The following is a 23539-nucleotide window of genomic DNA, read 5'->3' on the forward strand; positions in this document are numbered from 1 at the left end:
TTTCTTTAAGGAAGAATTTACTTAGATGTTCCCATTAGTCACATTGCATTTTCTTTGGGAATCTTTAAAATATATTGATCCCTGGCTCCCAACCTTCAAACCCTTAATTTAATTGATCTGTAACATGGCTTGGGCATTAGAATTTTAAAATTTCCCCAGCTGATCCTGAGGTGCAGCCAAGTTTGAGAGCCTCTATGCTAAGGAAACTTCCTTGACTCCTTTTCCCACCATAATTCGAGTCCTTGCTCCCTTTTTAGCCTTATCACCACTCCACCAGCTTACAAATGCTACATTCCTTAAATATAAATTTATGATTATTGCTAATACTAAAATGAGCTTTAATCTTTATTACTTTTATAGAACAGCAGAGAAATCTAAGCTGAGCGCGAGAGGTAGATAAATTTCTTCCATTGTTTGAATCTACTTTTCAAAAGTAAATCAGCATACTTACCCATTCAGTAGTACACCTCAATACAATATGCCAGATCCGGATATTTATAATTCGGATATTGGACAAGTCACTTCCCCTTTTGGGTCTTAGTTTCTATCTGTTATAAGAATTTTTTTTCTGAATTTCCTTTTCTAATGTTACTAGTAACTCGCTGTTAGGCCCTTAAGCTTTCAACTAATTAATTAAGTAATACTTTTTATGTGAGTCAAAATAATTTTTGGTCCTCTCTCATTCTAAGTGAGGCTTTCTGGGCCTCCTTTTCTCTGTTTCCGTCCTTCTTGTTGGCAGAAGTCTGGAGAGGCTCACGAGCCACATCTTGTCCCTAAGTTGCATGGCTGCAGGGTAGCAGTTCTACCCAGTGTTTGGCTGCTGCGGACATGTTCAGAGCATTAGGGTCCCCGTGGGTCTTTTATGGACAATGCTCCGAGTATCCCTGGTTAGGAGGAGACCTGAGGTCTTGTCTTGCCTTATGATATAAAGGAGACATGATGCAGTTGTATGGAGGTTTTATTGGCTATAAAACAGATACACAGTGATGGACTCTGAAGATTGCAGTGGGAAAGTAGAGCTTTAAGCTCATGAACTCATCCTCTGATTCAAAAGTACAGCAGTATATTAAGATCATTATGGAATGTCTGATGAGATGGTTACAGAGAAAAATGTTGTTGAGTTTGATAACTCCGAGGATACCTCTTAGGACTCACCCGTTTGTGTCTGGGCAAGGAAGGGACTCTCCATTGCAGAAAAACAGTTTTTACAACAGGCAGAAACTTTTATTAGCCTCATGCATACTTTTGGATCTCCTTCACTTGAGAATAAATTATTCTTCCATTGATGCTCTCCCGTGTGATGGTCTTGATCTTGGGCGCTACAGCTGCTGAGGAAAAGAGCAATGAAGAGGTCAGGGCCATGCTTCCCCCGCCATCTGAACTGTGCTGTTTTCAGCACCCTTTATGCTCTCTGTGCCTTCCAAAATGAACACTACGCAATATGGCGGTCTCTGCTGGAGTGAAAAGGTTATTCTTCCCACCCTCTACGGAATGAGGGTGTCTGGGCAGTGCCATCTTCTAGGGGTCAAGACCTTCAATCTAGGCATGCCTGATACAGAATCTAATCCCTGACCACAAGCACTGGAGGAGTCCGATTGCTTATGTGGGTTTTGTAGCACGCGCACCATGACTCCGTGAGTGTATAGAGTAGTAAAAGCCATTCTGGGCACCTCATTTGAAGATCTAGCAAGCTTCCCATGTGAGGGATGGCAACAAGCCAGGGATGTTTATTTTGGTCACTGTGTCCAAAAATACGATTGATTTGAATAAGTGCCTGTTGACACATCGATAAATTGATTCTAAACCGGGGGTAGGGGGAGGGGAAGAATTGAAACCATTAACAGAGATACATGTTAAGGGAGAACTTGGTTAAAATCAAACCTCTCCAACAGTAAATTGGGCCACCCCATTCAGTATGGGGTTCCGCATCCCTGGGTTTGGGTAAGGAGAGAGGCTGAAGGACCGTCTATGGAGATCTTGCAGAGGGGTAGCAGTTCGACCACCTGTTCTGTGATGGTTACTTGAGCTCTGATTCTCTGAATCTCTAGAGCAGTGGTTCTCAACCTTCTGGCCCTTTAAATACAAGTTCCTCATGTTGTGACCCAACCATAAGATTATTTTCGTTGCTACTTCACAACTGTCATGTTGCTACTGTTATGAATCGTCATGTAAATATCTGATATGCAGGATGGTCTTAGGCGACCCCTGTGAAAGGGTCGTTCGACCGCCAAAGGGGTCGCGACCCACAGGTTGAGAACCGATGCTCTAGTGCCTTAGGATATTTTTACCACAAACTACTCAGAAAGTGCCACTTGTTCCAGACTGGTTTCTTAGAATTTTCCTGTGAGATGTTAAAGGCTATCTGAGAAAGTAGAGTTCCCAGGTCAAAGATGTTAGGGAACACTGGGTTAAACAAAATAGAACTTTTGTCATTCTTTCCCATTCTTGTTCCTTTTCTTCTCTGAAAAGTGCCTTTCCAACATTGTTTCATCTTTAATGTACCGAAACACAACATGGCTCTTCACAAAGAGGATAGGCCTTATCTGGTCATAGAACACTGTTGTCTTTCGTAATACACAATAAAATCTCATGGGGCACTGATGTTCAACAGAAGACAGCTCGGGAAATTACGTGAAACCATTTCCTTGTATTCTCTTCGGAGTGTAATAAACAGCCTCCATTAGTTAATAGAGACATAATAACATTAATGATTATTTTTATCTACTTTACCACTTGCAAAGAGCTTTCATATATATTGTTGAGGACAATATTGAGAGCTTACTTCGTATCATCTAATTTGTTAATTTAATTAAAAATTGAGTAAAATAAAAATTGAATACAGGACATTTGGTAGTACACTAAAGATGATGAATACTACAGGATGGATAAGTATGCTGATTTAGTTTTAAAAAGTAAATTCAAACAATGGAAGAAATTTATTTACCTCTCGCACTCAGCTTAGATTCCTCTGTTGTTCTATAAAAGTAATAAAGATTAAAGCTCATTTTAGTATTAGCGATAATCATAAAAACGTCTTACATTGATCTGGCTTCCTTTGCCTGCTTGTAAATTTGTACCCATCTAATGAGGATGATTCTCTGAGCTAGTCCAAGGTCATGAGGTCATGGAAGAACCCTCCTGGACCCAGAGGGCAGGGAGTGCTGCCTTCCACTAACCCTGGGGCCAGAGAAGTCTCATGGCCCATCCTTCTAGCCACCTGCAGGCGGCACCTTCATCAGGATCCTTTCCAGGGTCTGGGTCTGAAGCCCAGAACCCTGGGCTTCTTGAGAAATTTATGCTTTTTTAAAAAACTATAACTCCTTCTCTTGGATTTTAAAATGTCTGTGCCCTTTCTGTGGACAACTACTCCCAAGGTAGTCAGAAATAACAGATTGAAAATCTAGGTACCATACTCTCTTATGAATCTCTTCCTGCTGTTAGGCTAAAATATTCCCCTAATCTCCCTTTTTTTTGGAGCCCGAATTGTGTGTATCCTCACTGGGAAACACTAGAGCTATACCTTCTTGTTTCTTTCTAGAGATTTTAATATATTAATTTCAACGGTTGACCTCAAATCCCAGTGTCCTGGGAGTAATCCCTGATTAATTCACACGTTAAGCGCCCAGCCTGTTTTGTCTTCTGGACGAAAAGTATAGTGTCAGCCACTGGTGACTGCCATGGCGCTTAACATGTTAAAACTTTCTGCTTAACGAAATACAATCTGATCTAAGTGTCTTCAGGAGAAATTCAACATAAACCTCTTTGCTCTGCAGGGGTCCTCAAACTACGACCCGCGGGCCACATGCAAATACAAATATTGTATTTGTTCCTGTTTTGTTTTTTTACTTCAAAATAAGATATGTGCAGTGTGCATAGGAATTTGTTCATAGTTTTTTTTTTAAACTATAGTCCGGCCCTCCAACGGTCTGAGGGACAGTGAACTGGCCCCCTGCTTAAAAAGTTTGAGGACCCCTGCTAGAGTGATGATTGCTAACAGAACCGTAGGGTACACGAATGTACAAATGCTAGCTGGGTGCCCTTTGCGCCCTCCCCTGCCAGCCTTTGCCTCACCCTTGGCTCTCGCCCTCCAGTAGCTGGCGGTAGGTGGAGATTTCCTTCTCGAGGTGGGTTTTGATGCCCAGGAGGACCTTGTATTCGCTGTTCTGCCGCTCCAAGTCATGGCGCAGCTGCAGCAGCTCCTCCTCGTAGTGGGAGATGACGCGTTGCATGTCCTGGAGCTGGCAGGAGTACCGAGACTGGGTCTCCGATAACATGTTTTCCAAAGCGGATTTCTGAAAGAGGAAATGATGTTTCTGACATAAATTGGCTGACGGCTTGATTGATTCAATTATGTGTGCTTGCTGAGTAGTTAGAATCCGCCGACCACTCTGCGAGGTGTCTTGGTGGCTGCTGGGAATGCAAAGAGGGGAAGCAGGCGGACTCATAGGTTGGGGATGTGGGCAGCCAGGAGTTGAGCAGTGTCCGGACTTTTGAAGCCCATTTTCTTGGCATAAAACCTTTGTGTCGGGGTTCTCTTGGCAGCTCTGCCGCACGTCCGTGGCATTTGTTGTTTCTGCTGCTCATTTGGGATGGGGCACAAGGTGCCTGCCCTGATCTGTTCCTTACCTCCTTCCGCTGACATTACCGGACTCAGGATTGTCCTAGCTTAGACTCACCCTGTTGCGCTGCGCCTGCAGGTCAATCTCCAGGGCCTGGAAAGTGCGCTTCAGCTCATGGATGTGGCCCTGGTTGCTCTGCACAGCTGTTGGACCGGCGGTCTCCTGGGCAATGGCTGCTGACTGTGACCGAGCAAAGAGCAGAGGCATTGGCCTTGGACCACATGGAAATGGAACCTTTGGGAAGTTTGGACACTTTTCTTTTACCTGCTCTTTATACCAAGCATCCAATTCTCGATGCTTCTTCTTTATCATAAACTCGTATTCTTGCCTCATGTCCTCCAGGGTCTTAATCAGATCTTCCCCTGGGGTGGTATTCAGCTTCACGTTGACCTTGAAGTCATTTGGCACATGCTGTCCCTCCATTTCCTGTTTAATAACAGAGAAAGAAGATGAATGGGCTGTGAGCATCCGAAGGAAGTGTGTTGATTGGCAGCAGTGAATGGATCTTTTAAAAATTTCAGCTCATGTGGTGGCTACTCTTTCACTGGTTTGGTTTGGCTTCTCAGTTATTAGTTATCGATGACAAAACATTATATGAATTTTCCCTCTTATACTTTTGTAAAATAAAGAATAGCACCAGACAGGTCTCTGTATGGCCTCTATGATTACTGACTGAATCCCTGGTTAAAAATGTTTCAGCAAGAATTACGCTTACATAGTGTGTAAAGTACTCTTCAGCAGATGTTTATGGGTGAAGTGATGACACAACTAAGCAGTTGAACATTTCAGGATGTAGACCAAAGCTTTTGGGAAGCAGTTCAGTAATCTAAAGCCAAAAGTATAGAGGCTTTTAAAATCTCATCAGTGCCTTAGGATTCTGTAGGGCTGACACCCATTGGATATCATGAAAACCAAGGAACCACAGGAAAGGTTTAACAATCATTGTCTAACTAGCTTTGATGTTCATAATCAATTTTGTTTGCCTAAAATAGGGATTGTTTTTCTATCATTTTATCAATGTCTCAGGGACTTTAGATGGATGGTAACTTTTCAAAAGTTGGTTAAATGTTTCTGGAAATTAGGATTCTTAATTTTTGCTACGAGTCATATATACCTTGGTTAGTAGCAGATTTTCTTTATTCTGTTGGCCCTCAATTTGCTGCACATTGGGTCAATAAAGGAGGTTAAGTCTCACACATTTATCCTACAATATTTTAAAAATGTTTTTATTGATTTTAGAGGAAGTGGAAGGGAGAGGGAGAGAGATAGAAATATCAATGAGAGAGAAACATCTACCAGCTGCTGCCTCCTGCACAACCTGTACTGGGGATTGAACTGGTAACCAGGGCATGTGCCCTGACCAGGAATCGAACCGGCGACCTTTTGGTGCATGGGTTGATGCTCAACCACTGGGCAGTACTTTCTAACAATCAAACCTAGGTCAACATTGCATATTAAAATTGTTGACCCATCTATTGTTAATTGTGATTGTATTTTGGCTGTTGTATTTGACATCTGAGTAGATAACCTTGGAATTGGAAAAGTTAGATGTTTATATGGTTCCTGTTGATTATTTAGGTTCAAGGACAATAGAACTGGCATAGAAGTAGTAGTTTCTTCTGTAGCTATTGGATCACCTAAGATGTGCCCATTAACAGCCGAGCTGGTGGTTGCTGGGGAGTCCTACCTGCTCATGGCGCTTCTTCATGAGGATGAGCTCTTTCCTCAACCCCTCGACCTCCTGTTCCAGGTCTGTTGTGACAATGGTTAGATCATCCAAGGTCTTTCGGAGACTCTCCACTCCAATTTCCAAGTCTTTCTTGAAGGAGTGTTCATTTTCATACCTTTGGGTAGAAGGAAGAAAAGAGTACACCTGTTGTTGGAAGGCTGCGGTCTTTGTAAGGATTCGCCTTCGTTTAGAGGTGATGCTCATACTTTTTAGGTTTAATGGAAAAACAATTAATACAGACTATTTATTCTTTATATGTGTGTTTCATGCATATTTTTCTATAATGGTGACTCAATGTTATTTTTAAAAATAGAATAAAATAATGAACAGCCATGTGCCCATCACCTACATTTAGCAGTCATTAACAGTTTGCCATATTTGCTTCATCTGTATTTCATTTTGTATTTTAATGTAAATTTTAGACATAACACTTCACCCCTAAATGCTTCTGAAAGCATCTTTTAAGAAAAATACATCTTTCTAAATAAGGATAATAACATTATCTCACCTAAAACATTAAAAACTCCCTTTTTTAAACACCCCCATCTTACAGGTTTATTGCAAAGATTTATTTATTTTTTTTTAAATCCTCACTCAACAATATTTTTTCATTGATTTTTAAAGAGAATGGAAGAGAGAAGGAAAGACAGAGAAAAATAGTGATGTGAGAGAAACTCATAGATTGGTTGCCTCCTGCATGTGCCCTGACCAGGGCTGAGCAGGGGAGGAGCCTACAACCTTGGCACATGCCCTTGACCGGTATCGAACCCGTGACCCTTCGGTCCTCAGGCCAATGTTCTATCCACTGAGCCAAACCAGCTAGGGCAAAAAACAACTCTTTAATGTCATCTAAGTCTTGGTTCTTATTCAAATTTCCTCACAACAAAAAGTGTGTTTTATTATCTGATTTATTTAAATTAGGGTCCAGCCAAGTATTTATTCTTGTTTGCCTTTTAATTATATTCCAGTAAGATTTTTACATGTAGCTAATGGTGAGATAAGTTTTCTCTGGAAAGCAAAAACAAGAACAAGAACAACCCACAAAACAAAACAAAGAAAAACACCAAATAATACCCACCTCCAACTCCACCACAACACTGAGGAAGGAACTTACTTGAGGTTGAAGTCATCCACTGCCATCCTGGCGTTGTCAAGGAGAAGAAACACCTGAGCATTGGTCAGCTTGCCGTCCACTATCTGTAAGAGATGCACCAAGAGTCATTTCCGCGGGACACACGACACAGGAAAGCTGCATTTCTGTTCTCTAGTCTCCTGGTTATATGACTTGTTAGAACAGATGACTTGTTTCCTGATAGTGGAGCAATCACATCGATACATATTTATTGAGAACTTACTAGGTACAAAGCATAAAGTGATTTTATAGTAAGGATATGGTCTGCATTGTCTTTTTTTTACATGGAGTTTTGACAAATGCCAAAAGGAAGAGGAAAGAGTGTAATTATTCAAAATGCCTTCTAACTTTCTAGTACTATAATCATATCTTACTGTTTTGCTCAAGTGCCCCCACATTGAAGATGTTAAAAGTGGTTTAGATTCTGATCCTTTTCTTACTGTGAATATTAGTTTGGCTCCCCTAAAGTAAAATAATTATTTTAAATGAACATAATTCTTCCTCATGATAGCATTCATATTTCTGATCTGTGACTACTGAGCAAAGTATCTCTTGATACAAAATGTCAACTAGTATTAGTTTTTGAAACGAATTTTAAATGTATCTTATTATGGTCATCACATACCATAAGTAATTTTTGTCCAAAGTAACTATAGTCATGTACATAACATGTAGGTATGTGTTTGTCAATTATTCCATGACGAGAATGCCCCAATTATAGCTATTACTAGTAAAATATTAAATTAAATTATTCTTTACCAGCTTAGTAAACTTTGTGTTAAAGCCTCCCGTCAAACACTTTCACTAGATGTTTATATACTTTTTCACTTTAAAAGGAGACATGTTATTGAAAGTATCTACTTGAGCAATTGTGTATAGATACAGGGTTTGTAAACACTTCTAGGAAGTTTTAATCAGAGAACTAGTCTACATTTGCTGTATGTCTCTGTCTTCAGGAAAATTAGGTGGAAGATGTCTCAGTGTCAAAAGTATAATCCTACTTTGTACCAAACATTGTGCTGAACTAGGAACTGGGATGTTTTCCTTTTCCTTCCTGTTACTGAACTCGGGCCAGTCACTCCATTCCTTGGGCTTCAGTTCCTTGTTAGATAAGGAGTTTGTACTAAAGACAGGTGACCTTAGAGGTCATAGCTCTAAACTTCTGTAATTTATTTGGGATCAGACAATCTTGTGACATTCCATTATATTTATACAAATAATTCCTTTCTTAAGAAAGGATTTTCTTAGGACAAAGTTATACTTGAAAACAAAGGCACCTTTAAAAAATCTGGTCCTATTCAAAGCTTCACTGGTTAGATGGAATTTGGTATTATGAATGCACAATAACAGGATTCAGAGGTGGTGACCACAGTGGGCCTGAACGCCACCAGCTGAGTGAGCTTGCCACGTGTCCGTTTCTTCATTCATAAAATGACAATGAGGTTATGAGAATTAGATGAAAAGAGAGAAAATAATGTTGTAAAATCCTTAGCCTTTTCTGGGCATACTATAGACACTGTGAAAAATTAGTTCAAAATATAACACGTTTGTAACTAGAGCCAATGTCTGCATTGGATAAATCTCAGGATTTACATGTTGAGATGTACCCTCAAACTCTGTTTGAGGTAAGAGATGGCCAGGTTGGCTTCCCCTGTCCACCTTCATTCTTCCCTTGGTGGATGGATTCCAAATGGTACTATGACTGCTTCCTTTGCGCTACAAAAAGATTCTGTAGGTATTTCCTTGTCTTCCCTCTACAGTGTTTCTTAGGGACTTTCTTACCAAACCGCCCCCCCCCCCCCGACTTTTAATTCTTTGCATTATTTAAGCTCATGGGAAATAGAAAATAGCTCCATCCAAAAAGGCCTGGGGACCCCTGGGGTTAGCCTTAGTTGTGCACTGAGGTATTGATTGACACGTGGAGAAACCATTCCCTATAGACTCCACAGAATAAAAAATACCATCTTTAGTGAGTTAAACTGATAATTTATCAATTGCAAAGCCCCATCAAGACTCAGATTGTCCCAGCCAGCATTCTCGTAGTGGAGGAGTGGTGAGCTCTGAAATGCACTTGATATGGAGCACATTTAAAAATGGAAACTATTTCCCACTGTTTGGGTTGCCTGATACAATATTACGACACAGCCACTATTTCTGAGACATCCTTTGCAATAATGAATGGATGAGGATGGATTAAGAAATAACATATGAGGCATAGGTTTGGCATTGTGTGTTATAATTAATCACCTGGATTCTCCCCAAAGCCCTGAGTTAATTCTTTTAAAATAATCTAGTTGGTGTATTAGTAGTACAGCATCATTGCTCCAGGGTGTGTAATCTCCTACCAGGGAGAGGAATGTAGAATATTTTATCGTAATCCAAAGCACCAAGTAGAGTTCTATTATGAGCTATTCTAATATCTCTCTATGTCCAACTCTGTGTTTCAAAGGAAGTGGATTAATTTTTGAACACAATTTCTTATAGTCTTTTTTGAATAACATTTAATATCCCTAAAGTGGGGGTGAGAGAGTGATATATCTACTCAGCACATTTCATCAAGGCCCAGGAAGGGGTCAGCCCAGGGTACCAGTACTTGTGGAACCTGTCTGGTCTCTGTTTTCTCAGCTGCTACCAAGAGAGAGTGGGATAGACAGACAATCTCAGCTTCAAAGAGTTGTTTTTTTCCAACATGGAGAAGATGTAACACTGAAGTAAGAAACCCAGAAAGGAGTGTAATTCAAAGCTGAAGAAACTCCTATTTAATGTCAGAACTTAGATTCCAGGGACACCTGAACAGTGGGCAAGCTGCCCCCTCCTTGTCATTGGTCCCACTCACTTTTCTCAGTTCTGCTCTCATGAATTTAGGCAGCCACTTGGTCTCAGTCTGCTCATCTGTGTATTGGGGATAAAAATTCCTGCTTCCCAGAATGAAATGATGTGTATGAAATATGTGTTGCATAATTAACAATGCAAATACAATGCAATATCTTTATTCATGAGCAGTATCATTGTTGTGTGAGGTAGGCCAGTCAGCACCATACTGTGTGGAAATTGAGGCCATTGGAAGCAGACTTGGGTTAGAATCCCATCTCTGGCTCTTTCCAGTGCCTTTGGATTGCTATTTCACTCTTCTGAGCTTCGGTTCTTTCCAGGATTGTTGTGAGAATTAAATCAGGTGCTATAGGACGTTTCCATCATTGCAGAAAACTCTCGGATGGCGCTGATAAGTGTATTAAATACCCAACATGATGCCTGGCATATAGTAAGTGCTCAACAAATGTTTCCCTCCTTTCTCTCCCTTTTCCTCCTCTCTGCTGTCAGCTAATACATTATTTGACCAGGTCTAACCTTACATTTCTAACCTTATATTCTCAGCTGTCCATTTGCAAAAATCTTTTATTCTCTCCATTCTAAAACCAAAGCAACTTTATTAATGAAAAAAATATGGTGAGGTTTGTTGAGTCACCTTGTTTTTTTTTTTTATGTAAAGACAACCATGTACTATATAGTTAAGGTAATTACGCAGTCAGTTATTAGGTTGCTTATTCAATAATTAGGGTTTATTATGAGGACAGATTTATATTATCTTGGTTAGTCCTTCCTACATTCACGCAAGGATGACTGAGTGTTGAGAAATAACATCATATGCATATTGTGGTGCCCTTTTCAGGGGAGGTTAAATCATGATCCTGCAGGACATTTTTTGGGACTGCTTTACATAGAGGGGAGTTATGTAGCTAAAAAATAACCTATGAGATGACTGGATTCCTTTTACTGTAGCCAATGTTATAAGATCCTCCAGAAGGTATAAGCTTAACTTTTAAAATATTTGGTTGAAAAGTTATTTTTTGAAGAAGTCTCCATAACCCATCCTAACTCTAAGATTCCAAAATTATGCTCTTTTCATTATTTTTTTTCTAGCAATATGCCATTTTTGGAACTACTAGCATCTAGAAACTCAGAACTTCTAGTAGCCGCCAAGTAGTATCCAGGGATGTCACAATTATGTCTTTGCCTGTGGAGTGACACCTTTTAGATGTGATCTCCAAAATAGTATAACTCAGCCTCTCTTTGCCAGCTAATCACACTGTTGCCACTTGAGGTGGAGCAGAACTGATGAGAAAGCAAAGGCTGACTCGTGCCTCGTGCACTGAACACGAGGAATGAAGTCCAGCCTTTGTCATTATTATTACATCGCTGGGCCACAGTAATGATCTTGAACTGTACCAAGAACTGGACAGCAGCTGGTTTCCTTAGACTCTTTAGTTCCCCCCCCACATAATTTATGTACAGGTTTAAATAAATACAATAGACTTTCCAAAGTCCAAATGCAAGGTAAAATAATAAGAAAATATCCTCGAATACCTTTGTTCACAATTACTTTACGCTCTTTTGCCATTTTCCTGGCAGTTGTCTTTTCTACTGATTTCTCCTCCCAGGGGTTTCCTGGAAACGCACCACCCACCCTGACTTCCAGGGCCACCCAGGATCTTACCTGCTCCTGCAGGCGGCTGATGTTCTCCTCATACTGGGAATAATCTTGCTTGCTGCCAGGGTCTCTCTCCTGGTGCCACTTCAGGATTCGGCTCTCGAGCTTGACGTTGGCCTCCTCCAGAGCACGCACCTTGTCCAGGTAGGAGGCCAGGCGCTCATTGAGGTTCTGCATCGTCACCTTCCCATTTCCACCTAGGAGGGAGCTGCCTCTTCCAGACCCCCAAGACCTTCCCGGGGGCAGGCAGCTTGGGGAGGCGAAGGAAAGGGAGATGCGGATGCCCCCTGCACCCCCGTGGACGCTGGGAGCCCGGGGGAAGCCCCCCGGCCGGCCCCAGCCACCTCTGGTGCCAGGGAGGGAGCCAGAGGGGATCTGGCTGAAGCTGTGGCTGGAGCTCATGGTCCCATTTGTGTGTGGGGCGGGGCTGGGCTCTGCTCTGCTCCCTGGCACCGCAGAACTGAGCCGCCCCAGACTGCCCTGGATGGTTTTATGCCCTTTGCTGTGGGAGTTCCCTCCTCTGACAACTGTACCAACAAGATCGTATCATTGTGCAACATGCGTTTCCTCTTGGTCAATCCCGAGGCGCCCCAGGCCTCCACACACACTGTTGTTGTTTAGAACCACATCGATATACCAGTTTGTTTCTCCCTTCCAGTTGTCACCCGGAGGAGTGGCCACGGCATTAGGTGGATGTTTGTCTCGGGTGTCTTTTTAATCTTTCCGTGGAATTTTCCCATTGTTCATTTATCTGAAAAGGGTCAGTTTAAAGTCCACAAAAGGGTTATTTGATGTAGCCTAGATTTTCCTTTTAAAAAGTAGACATTAAACACACAGACACCCCTCGGCCCCCAGCTCTGAAGCAAGGGGGGCAGAGACGGTTCAGGTCAGAACAGAATCTCAGAGTGAAAATCCTCGTGCTGAGGAAATGGAGAATGCCCTGAGCATCGGATGCCTTTGTGGCAGTCAGTGTTTGATGGAAAGTAATTTCAAAGGAATCATTCTGAAGAACAAACCTTCAATTATAAGTAATTAATAAATGACCGAGCCTTCCACTTTCAAGGTGCCTTTCATCCCGAGCACACCTCAAAACCAAACAACCCTGACCTGCGCTCAGGACTTACCTTGGCTCCCTTGTCCCGTGCCGGCTGAGCCCCAGAAAGGCTGGTTCTGTGTGTCTGTGACCCGCAGAGGGGGTGGGGGGTACGGGGCAGGAAATATGCCATGGCTCGGCGAACAAGCTCGATGAATTGTACGCTTCATCTGCCAAGGTAAAGGTTAGGAGTGGATAAAGAAATAGTCTGGGGGCGGGGAGCCACGTGCTGGTTACTGGCAATTAGATTGAAAGAGGACTTAGAAATAAAATGGCAGCTGCGGAAGGGACTTTCATTCCTTGGTTCAAGCCACTAATTTTACAGATGAGGGAAGCTGAGGTCTTTGGGGGGATATGTCAGAGGACAGATGGTGGGTGAGTGGCAAAGCCAGGGCGGATTCTTCCTGCCACATGGCACTGTTATCATTGAGTGGAATCTTGACAGAATCCTATACAATACTTCTCTTTCATAAGGGTGATAATCGGACTTCCCAGTTTACATAGCCCTTTGATATTCTTTTTTTTTTTTTTTTGGTTTGTTTTGTTAATCCTCACCTGAGGATATTTTTTTCAATTGATATTTAGAGAGAGTGTGAAGAAGGTCAGGAGGGAAGAGAGAGGAGAGAGAGAGAGAGAGAGAGAGAGAGAGAGAGACATCATGTGAGAGAGAGACACATCCATTGGCTGCCTCCTGCATGCTCCCTGACTGGGGCCTGGGGATCACACCTGCAACTCAGGTACATGCCCTTGCCCTGGAATCCAACCTGCTACCCTTCAGTCAGCAGGCCGGCACTCTAACCATTGAGCCAAACTGGCTAGGGCTAAAATTTTTTTATAAGATTTTATTTGAGCCAAATTGATGATACATGCCATGGAGCAAGATCTCAGATGCTCCGCACTGACCACGCTGTGCTGCATTTGTTACCCCCCTCTGGGTCTGCAGGCTGCATGAAAGCAGGGATTATGTCTCCCATCTTTCAAGCACCAAAAGTCCGGCTTCTTGTAGGCATTTCATAACTGTGTGTTAACTCAGTATTGAACTTTTTAGAGTCATGATTTTTTCCCTTTTTATTGAAGTTATTGGGGTGACACTGATTAACACAGTTCTCCAGGTCTCAGGTGCACAGTTCCGCAACACATCGCCTGTACCCTGTATTGTGTGTTCACCGCCCCACGTCAAGTCTCCTTCCATCACCATTTTTCCAGCCTATACCCTTCTCCACTTCTCTTCCTCCCCTCTTCCTCCATAGAATCATGATTTTAACTCAGGTTCTCCAACACCATCACCTCCTGCCCTTTTGAGGAGCGTGAGCCGTAAAACCAGAGAGTAGAAAAAGCCTCTCCCAGGGGGGAACTAGCCAACCACACAGGCAAAATCATCCCTCATTGCAAATAATGTCACTCAAGCACACCCAGCTCTGCTTGTCCGCTCTGGCAGCAACACCTTGCTCAAGTCCTTGGACTTGCCTTGTCTCACCATGTGCAAGATGGAAAAATTTGATCAAGACTAAAGGAAGCCTTGGGGATGCTTGGAAGGGGTGCCCTTTTAAAGTGCTCCACAGTCACTTACATCTATGAGCAGGAGGGGAAAAAGGGAGGCAAGAGAAAAAAGAGCAAATGAGAGAAACAGACTTACTTAGATGTGTGGTTATGAGCAGGTGCTGTTGGACGTGGATGGGGGCTGACTCAGGGCAGGATCAGATTGTGTTCACAGTGATCCAGCCACATACGGGAGAACATCCATCTGTAGGATGTGCCAGGGCCAGGCTGCACTCTGTTTCCCATTTGGTTCATCTTTCTGGTGAACTGAGATGCTGTCATTAAAAGGGAAGTAATATTTTGCAGGAGAGGTTGGTTGGGGATTGAACGAATGGGTTGCTTGTGGGTGTATCAGGGATCAGAAAGGAGGCCTGTTAACACTTAGCTGTCATTAGCTGGGAGCACAGTGTGTTTGTGCCTTTTAAAGACAATTGTCCCATCCCCGAAGCATCCCATGGGCACCCTCTTGTTTATAGTGAGAGAACAATGGCCAGACAATCCTCAAATAGATTTTACTATGCATGAAATTTCAGAGCAGATGAGTAATAGGTCTCCAGGCAAAATTGCTATATCATTATCCTATGATTTGGAGGGTTATATAAAAAGATTAGACATTTATAGAAATAAAACACAGCTTCTGCAGTGACACCAGGTCAGACATTTCATAAATGCCTAAGTTTATCATACTGTAGCCAAATAACAATAAAATTGTCTCATATTTTGGTCTTTCCAAGAAAAGGGAGCCAATATATATAGACGGCTCAAGTTAAGAAGTATTCAATATAGTATTTTAGAGTAGGAGGGGAAGACAAGTCAACTTAAAGTTGCTTCCAAATAGTATTTGTATTTATTTACTGACATACAAGGAAACATAATAAAACACACACATAGGCAAAAAGACTTTTAAGATCACAGACGGTCCCTCCATGTTGTCGCAAAGGGTGAAATTTTCTTCCTTTTTATGGCCAACTAGTATTCCAGTGTGTAAATGTACCATAGCTGTTTCATACACTGCTCAAGCTGATGGACACTTGGGCTGCTTCCAAATCTTGGCTATTATAAATAACACTTCTGTGAACATGGAGGTGCATATATTTTTTTCAAATTAGTGTTTTGGGTTTCTTCAGATAAATTCCCAAAAGTGGAATTGGGGGTCATAAGGCAGTTCCATTGTTAATTTTGTTTTAAGAAACATTATACTATTTCCTACAGTGTCTGTACCAATCCTCATTCCCACCAACAGTGTATACAGGGTTCCCTCTTCTCCACATCCTCGCCAGCACTTGTTGTTTATTGATTTATTGATGATAGCCATTCTGACAGGTATGAGATGATATCTCACCGTGGTTTTAATTTGCACTTCTCTGATGATTAGTGAAGTTGAACATCTTTTCATATGTCTATTGGCCATCTGTATGTCCTCCTGGAGGGACCTGGAGAGCATTATGCTAAGTGAAATAGCCAGTCATAGAAAGAGAAGTACCATATGATTTCACGCATATGTGGAATTTAATGAACAAACTGAACTAAGCAAAATAGAGACAGACTGATAGATGGAGAGCAGGCAGATAGCTCTGGTGTAGGGGTAGGTGGAGGAATTGAGCACAAAAAAAAAAGACAGAACTCATGGACACAGACAACAGCGCAGTTATTGTGGAGGGGAGGTGGTAGGTGGGAGTGGAAGAGGTTATAAGGGGGATAAATGGTGATGGAAAAAATAAAATAAAGAAAAAAAGGTATTTTAACTTAAAAAAAGATCACAGAAGTTCTCTCAAAGGGTAGATAATGAGACGGCATATTGGAAGCTCTTCTTAATCTGATTTAAAAAATACTTTCTTAAAGTTATTGGGGTGACATTGGTTAATAAGATTGTATAGGTTTTCACTGTATAGCTCTATAATACATCATCTGTATATTATAGTACATTGTGTGTTCACCTCCCAAAGTTAAGCTCCTCATGTCATCATGTATCTGACCCTCTTTACTCCCTTCTACATCTCCACCACCCCCTCTCCCTTTGGTAACCACCCTACTGTTGTCTGTGTCTCTGAGTTTTTGTTTGTGTTATTTACTTACTAGTATTTGTTGCTTTCTGTTTTATATCCCACATAGGAGTGAAATCTTATGATTCTTGATGATTGGATAGAGAAGATGTGGCATATATACAATGGAATAATACTCAGTGATAAGAAAAGATGAAATACTGCCATTTGTGACATGGATAGATCTTGAGAATATCATGCTAAGTGAAATAAGTCAGACAGAAAAAGTAAAGTTAATCTGATTTTTAAAAGCAGTTAAGAATTAAGTAAGGATGCAGAGGTAGATGGAGCCTGGTAAGTGATGACAAACGAATAGCATTCAGGCCTTAAGAGTTAGGAAATTTGAAGAAGAGAATATATCAGAATAAAGAAAGAGAAAGTAAATTTCAGTTAAATAAGATCTGTGTTGACAGAAATCCAAGTTGGTAAATGTTTATTAAGATCCTAATCTGTTTATTAAGAACTTCATCCAGGAAACATATTTCTGAGCTATTTGGAACATACAAAAAGTGAGAGACACCTTTGCTGCACAGGCTGCACATCAAGCAGCGTTATCCTAGCCTTTAATTGTAAGGAAGCTGAAAGGCCAGGCTATGGCCGGCTTATCTTTAATTCCTCAGTTATTTCCAGTTCATAGAGTGCCGTGGCAGGCCCTCCATCAATGTTATTAACTTTGGTCTTGGGAAGAATAGTTGATTGTGTGAAAAAAACCGAGTGAGATAGAAATGAGATGAAAAAGAAAGATGGTTGTGGGCAAGTGCAGTTAAAAATGAAGAGGTCTTAGTTAATAGAGTCAGAAAGAGTGGCTGGAAAGGAAACACAAATCCTGTAGAATTTCCCAAGTTTTGGATTTCGCTGATTGAATCCCCAGGGTATTTTTAACATATTCCTCTGACTCCCATAATTACTTGTAAGGTGGATATAAAGACTTTATTAGATTTAGGTTTGCCATTTTTGGCAAGACTGCTTCAGAGGGAGTGTTGTGTACAGTACTTCTTCATGTTCATGCCGTGACATTTCTCATATCCACCTCACTTGACCTTTGATGCATAAGCTCTTGTAGCTTCTGTAACTCCTGTGAAAATCTCCCAACTGTAAAAACAAGACAGTGCTGAGGTTTCGTAACTGGGAACGCAGTGGACAGACTTCAGGAAGGTGGTAAAATCTCTCAAACTGTGTACACATTTTTCTCTGCATGTTTATATGCTCACTCTTCTGGGGAGAGTCACAGCTTTCGTTTACTTTTTGAGGGAATATATACATTGAAAAAGTTAGGATCCAGTGATGTAAAACTGCAAAGGTTCCTTTTCTCTGTTGGCCTCTCGTTACCCATAGAATGTTTAGGATTTTCATATTTTATAGGAACATAGTATTAGATTTTGAAATTAACTATAATTAATCTGTCTCATAACTTTACAGACAGACTCTTGGGAGAGTAAGATTTCATTGCTTTGTTGTATAGCTTCTTATTATCTCTATTATTATTTTTATCATTTATTTATTTTTTTTTGCTGTAAAGAGCTTTATTGTTTCCATTTGGTCCAATGCATGGGAGAGGGCTCCAGGGTGGTTAAAATAATAGCAAGTGGTTTCGGGAGAGAATCAGGCTAAAGCCAGACACTAGGGGATGCAGAGGGGCCCCCAAAGGCCTCTGGGCTCCAAAGGCTCCTAGTTGTGCTTGAGGGTGAGCCTTTTGAAGAGATACTCGCCCAGCCCAGCCTGGGGGCCGGCAGCCTGTGGAGGTGAGTCAGGTGTAGCCCATCTTCTTGATGAGTTTCACCTCCTCACCCCGGAAGTGGTTCTCCAGGAAGTCACAGAGCTGAGGGTCTGTGAAGGTAGAACCAAGGGCCTGCTGCTCCTGACCCAGGGCCTGGGTCAGGTTCCTCTCCGAGGCCAGGGCAGTTTCCATGGGGTCCTGAGTTTTGCCCCATCCACCTTGGGAGGTTTCAGCATGTCCTGGAAGAGAATGTGGCCATCGTACTGGTTTTTCATCTTTAAGAGACGCTCGGTGCCCTTGTATTTCTTCTCTGCCAACTTGCAGAAGAAGTGGCCCACGCCCTTGAGAGCCACATTATCACGGTGGAAAAAGAAGCCCAGAGAGAGGTAGGTGTGGGTGGCCCGCAGATGCAGGTTGGCCAGGTGGTTGACTGCAGCCTCCAACTCGGTGGAATAATTCTGATGAATTTGGAAGCTCATGGTTGTTTGGCAATCAGGAGTTAAGGTAGAAAAAAAAAGTGTTGTCTGGTCTCGGAGGCTGAGATGGTTCTGAAGGTGGTGACTGGATAAGATGCTGGAGGGTCGTCGGAGGCTGGAAGAAGGGCATCCCTGGGTCTGTTCTGTCCAAACACTGTTGAAGCAAGAGATAGATCCGGGACCCCCGAGGGCACTGCCTCTCTATTATTATTTTTAAAGCCATAGAGATGACACTACAGGGGTGGGCAAACTTTTTGACTCGAGGGCCACAATGGGTTCTTAAACTGGACCGGAGGGCTGGAACAAAAGCATGGATGGAGTGTTTGTGTGAACTAATATAAATTCAAAGTAAACATCATTACATAAAAGGGTACGGTCTTTTCTTTTTTTAGTTTTATTCATTTCAAACGGGCCGGATTCGGCCCGCGGGCCGTAGTATGCCCACGGCTGCTCTAGGTTCACTAAACTTTTTGCAGCTGTGGGATGTTGATCCATGTTCATTTACAAAGGGCTGGCTATGTCTCAAATGTTTTCTATTACTTTTTCCTCCTATCCCCATACTATGCATTTTGTCTCTTGATTTTATTGTTGGTTAAAGTCCATAGCCACAAAGAATTAGGGTTAAAATACTCTAATTCAATATATTTTGGAGGTGCTCTGATTCTGTGATTAGAGAGATTAATAAGGCACAGTTCCTGCCTTCAAGGATCCTTCAGTCTGTGGACATAGGGTTTTATTTTTATTTTATTTTATATTGCTGTACATGCTTGGGAAGCACATACACTAATTTTATTTATTTATTTATTTATTTATTTATTTAGCAAATTCAGAACTTTGCCAAATGACACAACCTGTTAGGTGGGTGCTTAGGAGCAGTCACTGATCTTTACCTTCTTATACTTTGAATTCTTGCCAGTTCTCAGGCAGACATGGCAATTTAACATTATCGCCGAGAGAGAAAACGTTTTTCAGGTTGTCAAGATCTTTTCACCTGGTGGTGATGAAGTCATCGTCATTTGAGTGACATGTTTGTCACTCAGTACTTCAGTGTGAAGCTTGGAAAGAATGGCTCAGCCTATCCCACGAAACTGGGAGTTGAATGAACCTCATTTATCACTGTCACCTTCTAAAAAAGGAGCCGCATCTCCTCCCTTTTCCCAGTTTTCTTTCCCATCTGACACGGAACCTTTCTGAGAAGGTAGATGTTCCAGCCAGATAACATTTTGAAAGGGGTTGCCAGGACAGTCTGGTTCTACATCAGCCGTGGGCAAACTATGGCCCGCAGGCCGGATCCGGCCCGTCTGAAATGAATAAAACTAAAAAAAAAAAAAAAGACCGTACCCTTTTATGTAATGATGTTTACTTTGAGTTTATATTAGTTCACACAAACACTCCATCCATGCTTTTGTTCCGGCCCTCCGGTCCAGTTTAAGAACCCATTGTGGCCCTCGAGTCAAAAAGTTTGCCCACCCCTGTTCTAGACCGATGCTTTAGGTTCTTTGGCACTACCTTTGGCACACCACCAGGCCTGTTGGGGTGATCTTGTTCATTTGAGCCCACGGAAGAAAAACCGATCCCCATGAGTGGGTGGGGAGTGCTAGTGCAAGACTGAAGTGATCTCACTCTTTTTCCCCCCTTCTCATTATCATCTTAATCCGAATAACATGATAGGTAATCAAGTAAATCCTTTATGAAAGGGCTGTTGTCATTGATAATCCTTGAATTAACCGCACGTTAGCTTCAGTGCTCTCTGGGTGTTGCTCTCTTTTGCCATTTCAGGAGACATTTAGAGTAACTGGTTTTGGTTTGCTGAGACATCATCTCATGCAATTTGCTGAAATCTTGTCCTGGGAGGTTTTACCTTTAGCCCAGTGTAGTTCATGTGGCGTCTGGGTCAGTGAATGGGAAGGTTTTGACTCCAGGGGTCTTACCCACTTGAAAGTTGTTGGTGCCTGAAATCTAACCATTTATTTTCTTGGTTCACCAAAATATCGCTTCCTATTTAAAAAAACACCTTAATGTATTGTTCACCTTTTCATTCAGTCAGTCAGTCTTTCATCCATCCATCCATTCATCTATTTGTTCAAATTCTTATTGAATACTTAATCTAAGTGGCTGCAGCCTAGAGAGCAAGGGGGAAAGTAGGATGAGATGAATCAAGTAATGCATTTAGGTGCTGGATGTCCCAGGCTGTCTCAACTCTTCTAAGTATTTTGATCTTCAACCTAAGAGCCGTGGGAGACCACAGAAAGATTTTAAGCAGTGGATTGCTGTGCCTTAATCGTGTTTTAAAAAGATAACCCTGGCTGGCTTGTGAGGAATGTGTAAGAGAAAGAGTAAATGTGGGGATCAGCTGGGAGCTTATTGCGCCTGTCCAGGTGACAGACTGTGATGTTTTTTAAAATTATTTTTTGTAGAAGAATGATTTAGAAAAGTATGCAGGGATATTAGAGGAAAAGCCAACGTTACTCTTCTGCCAAGAAAAAGAAGACATTGTAATAAAATTAAACTTATTTTTATGGCATCCATGTATATGTCACATTTGTCTATTCTACAGGATTATATCATAAACACAGTGTTTATTATGCTGTCTGAAACTGCACGTGTTTGATGCATATCCTAGTGAATATGCATGTAGACAGGAGTAATCATATATTTTACTAACGTAATCTCTTGTTCAAGGCTCTTAACTTGTTTTATGAACAAGTAACTACTATGATGGACACTGTTTTATAGATGAAAGAATTAAAGCAGTGAAAGGAGAAGGACTTGCCTAAGGTTGTCCAGTGAGTCAGTAGCAGAGGTGCCATGGAACCCAGCCCTACATAACATTGGCTTCACATTTTATCCATGGGGCTTATGGTGACTTAATGTGTATTTACAGTATCTTTGCAGATTTCTTTCTAGGTTGCTCCTTTCTATATTTGTGTGATAGTCTTCTGACTTATTTTCCTATTTATTACTTTCTCTCAATTAGGGAATAAATTCTTGCAAAGTGTATATTGGTTAAAAAAGGAAGAGGCAGTTTTGCATGATGGTTAAAAGTGCAGGGTCTCGTCGCACAGTCCTGGCTTTGAATCGTGGCTCTGACCATAACTATCCATGCGGCTCGGGTATGTATGAGCGGCTCATGCCTCAGGTTCTGCATTGGTAAAATGAGTAGTTGTGCAGAAAATGCACACAGAGAGCACTGAACACTTTGGCACTTTGGAAGTACAGTGGGGCCTTGACTTACGAGTGTCCCGACTAACGAGTTTTTTGAGATACCAGCTGTCTCTCTGCCGATTTTTTGCATTGAATTGATAGAGTAATTTGAGTTAACGAGTTCCTTAATGAGCTCAGAACGAATTAAACTGGTAAGTCAAGGCCCCACTGTACTCAGTAAATGTTAATTGTTGTTATTGTTGCTATAAAAAGATGGCCCCCAGAAGGTGGTGGAGTATGTTTACATCTTCAAACTATTAGTTAAGGTGTAAGCCTTAATATATATTATCTTTACATCAGTTGTGTTCCCTGAGGCTTGAAGTACAACAGGGAAACCTGATTGGTTGGTGGATTTAAATACTCATGACTTCATTATGTATGCATCAGTCTCCAGTTTTGGTTTTGGTGTTTTAAGGAGATAATTTATGACCTCTCTCTCTTTCTTTCTCTCTCAATTTTCTTTGGTTTAATTGTAGGTGAGTATGGTAGGCAGAATAATGTCCCCTTGATGTCCATCTCCTAATACTTAGAATTTGTGAATATGTATGTTACATGGCAAAGGAGAATAAAGGTTGCAGAGAGAATTAAGGTTGCTAATAAGCTGCCCTTAAAGTAGGGATAGTATCTTGAATTACTCATGTGGGCCCAATATAATCACAGGTGTCTTTAAAAGTAGAAGAAAGAGGTAGAAGAGTCAGTCAGGGAGGGAGAAGGATGAAGGCAGCGTTCAGAGGGATGAGATTGTTGATTTTGAAGATGGAAGGGGGACACAAGCCAAAGGGTGTGAGCAGCCCCAGAAACTGGGAAAGGCAAGGAAACAGATTCTCCTCTAGGACCTCCAGGAAGGGACGCAGCTCTGCTGACACCTTGATTTTAGTCCAGTGAGACGCATGTCAGGCTTCTGAACTAGAGAACTGTAAGAGAATAAATTTGTTTTGTTTTGAGCCACCAAATTTATAGTAATTTATTACAGTGGAAATAGAAAATTAATATAGCAAGTGACTGTGTGTGACATAAAAATAGGAACTCTAGTGATTCAGCCTCCCTCCCCGTGAAGATTAAATTATGTTGAATAGAAAATTTTTCCATGTCATTTAAAAATATATGTATTTTAATACAAATATTTGATTATCAACATAACAGCAAAGACAGTTATAGTGACTATATTTTATCAACCCTGCATAATCAAATTATAGGCAGATTTTTTTATTATTTGGAAATTAATTTATATAATATACCTTGAAAATTTGTAGAATATAAATCACATTTAATTAAACATTTCTCAAGTGATTTTTATTGAAAAGTATAAAATTACATAAAATAAAGATCTAGGGCAAACAGTTACCATGGTTAGGGCAATGTGAATATTTGTCTTTTATTATGAGCCAAGCCTATCTCCTTCCTGATCTCATCCTCTGTCCTCAGCTCTTGAACTCCTCCATTGACCTTCCTCTCAGGTAGAGCTATCTGAACCACGGGCTTCTCCATCACTAATTACT

At 41.4% G+C, this 23539-nt stretch overlaps 1 protein-coding gene and 1 pseudogene across 3 annotated transcripts; both read right to left on the reverse strand.

The window, feature by feature from the left end:
- Positions 1-940: 940 nt before the first annotated feature.
- KRT23 (keratin 23) lies at positions 941-13179 on the reverse strand. Of its 3 annotated transcripts, none has more exons than XM_070393093.1 (9): positions 13094-13179; positions 11976-12720; positions 7463-7545; positions 6307-6463; positions 4884-5045; positions 4677-4799; positions 4072-4292; positions 2945-2976; positions 941-1325 (listed from the first exon to the last, which is right to left on the reverse strand). In XM_070393093.1, exons 2-9 carry the CDS (start codon positions 12369-12371, stop codon positions 1234-1236), a joined length of 1266 nt encoding a protein of 421 aa, XP_070249194.1. In that variant the 5' UTR covers positions 12372-12720; positions 13094-13179; the 3' UTR covers positions 941-1233. The 3 variants fall into 3 exon arrangements, with proteins under 3 accessions (XP_070249194.1, XP_070249193.1, XP_070249192.1); XM_070393092.1 differs by having other exon boundaries at positions 941-1328; XM_070393091.1 differs by having other exon boundaries at positions 941-1328; positions 4677-5045.
- Positions 13180-18311: 5132 nt separating this feature from the next.
- LOC138994478 (ferritin light chain pseudogene) lies at positions 18312-18839 on the reverse strand (annotated as a pseudogene).
- Positions 18840-23539: the final 4700 nt, after the last annotated feature.

This window comes from Myotis yumanensis, unplaced genomic scaffold (genome assembly GCF_028538775.1).
Source record: "Myotis yumanensis isolate MYYU_CA2020_CCGP unplaced genomic scaffold, mMyoYum1.0.hap1 SCAF_16, whole genome shotgun sequence".
In the NCBI taxonomy this organism is placed as follows: domain Eukaryota; kingdom Metazoa; phylum Chordata; class Mammalia; order Chiroptera; family Vespertilionidae; genus Myotis; species Myotis yumanensis.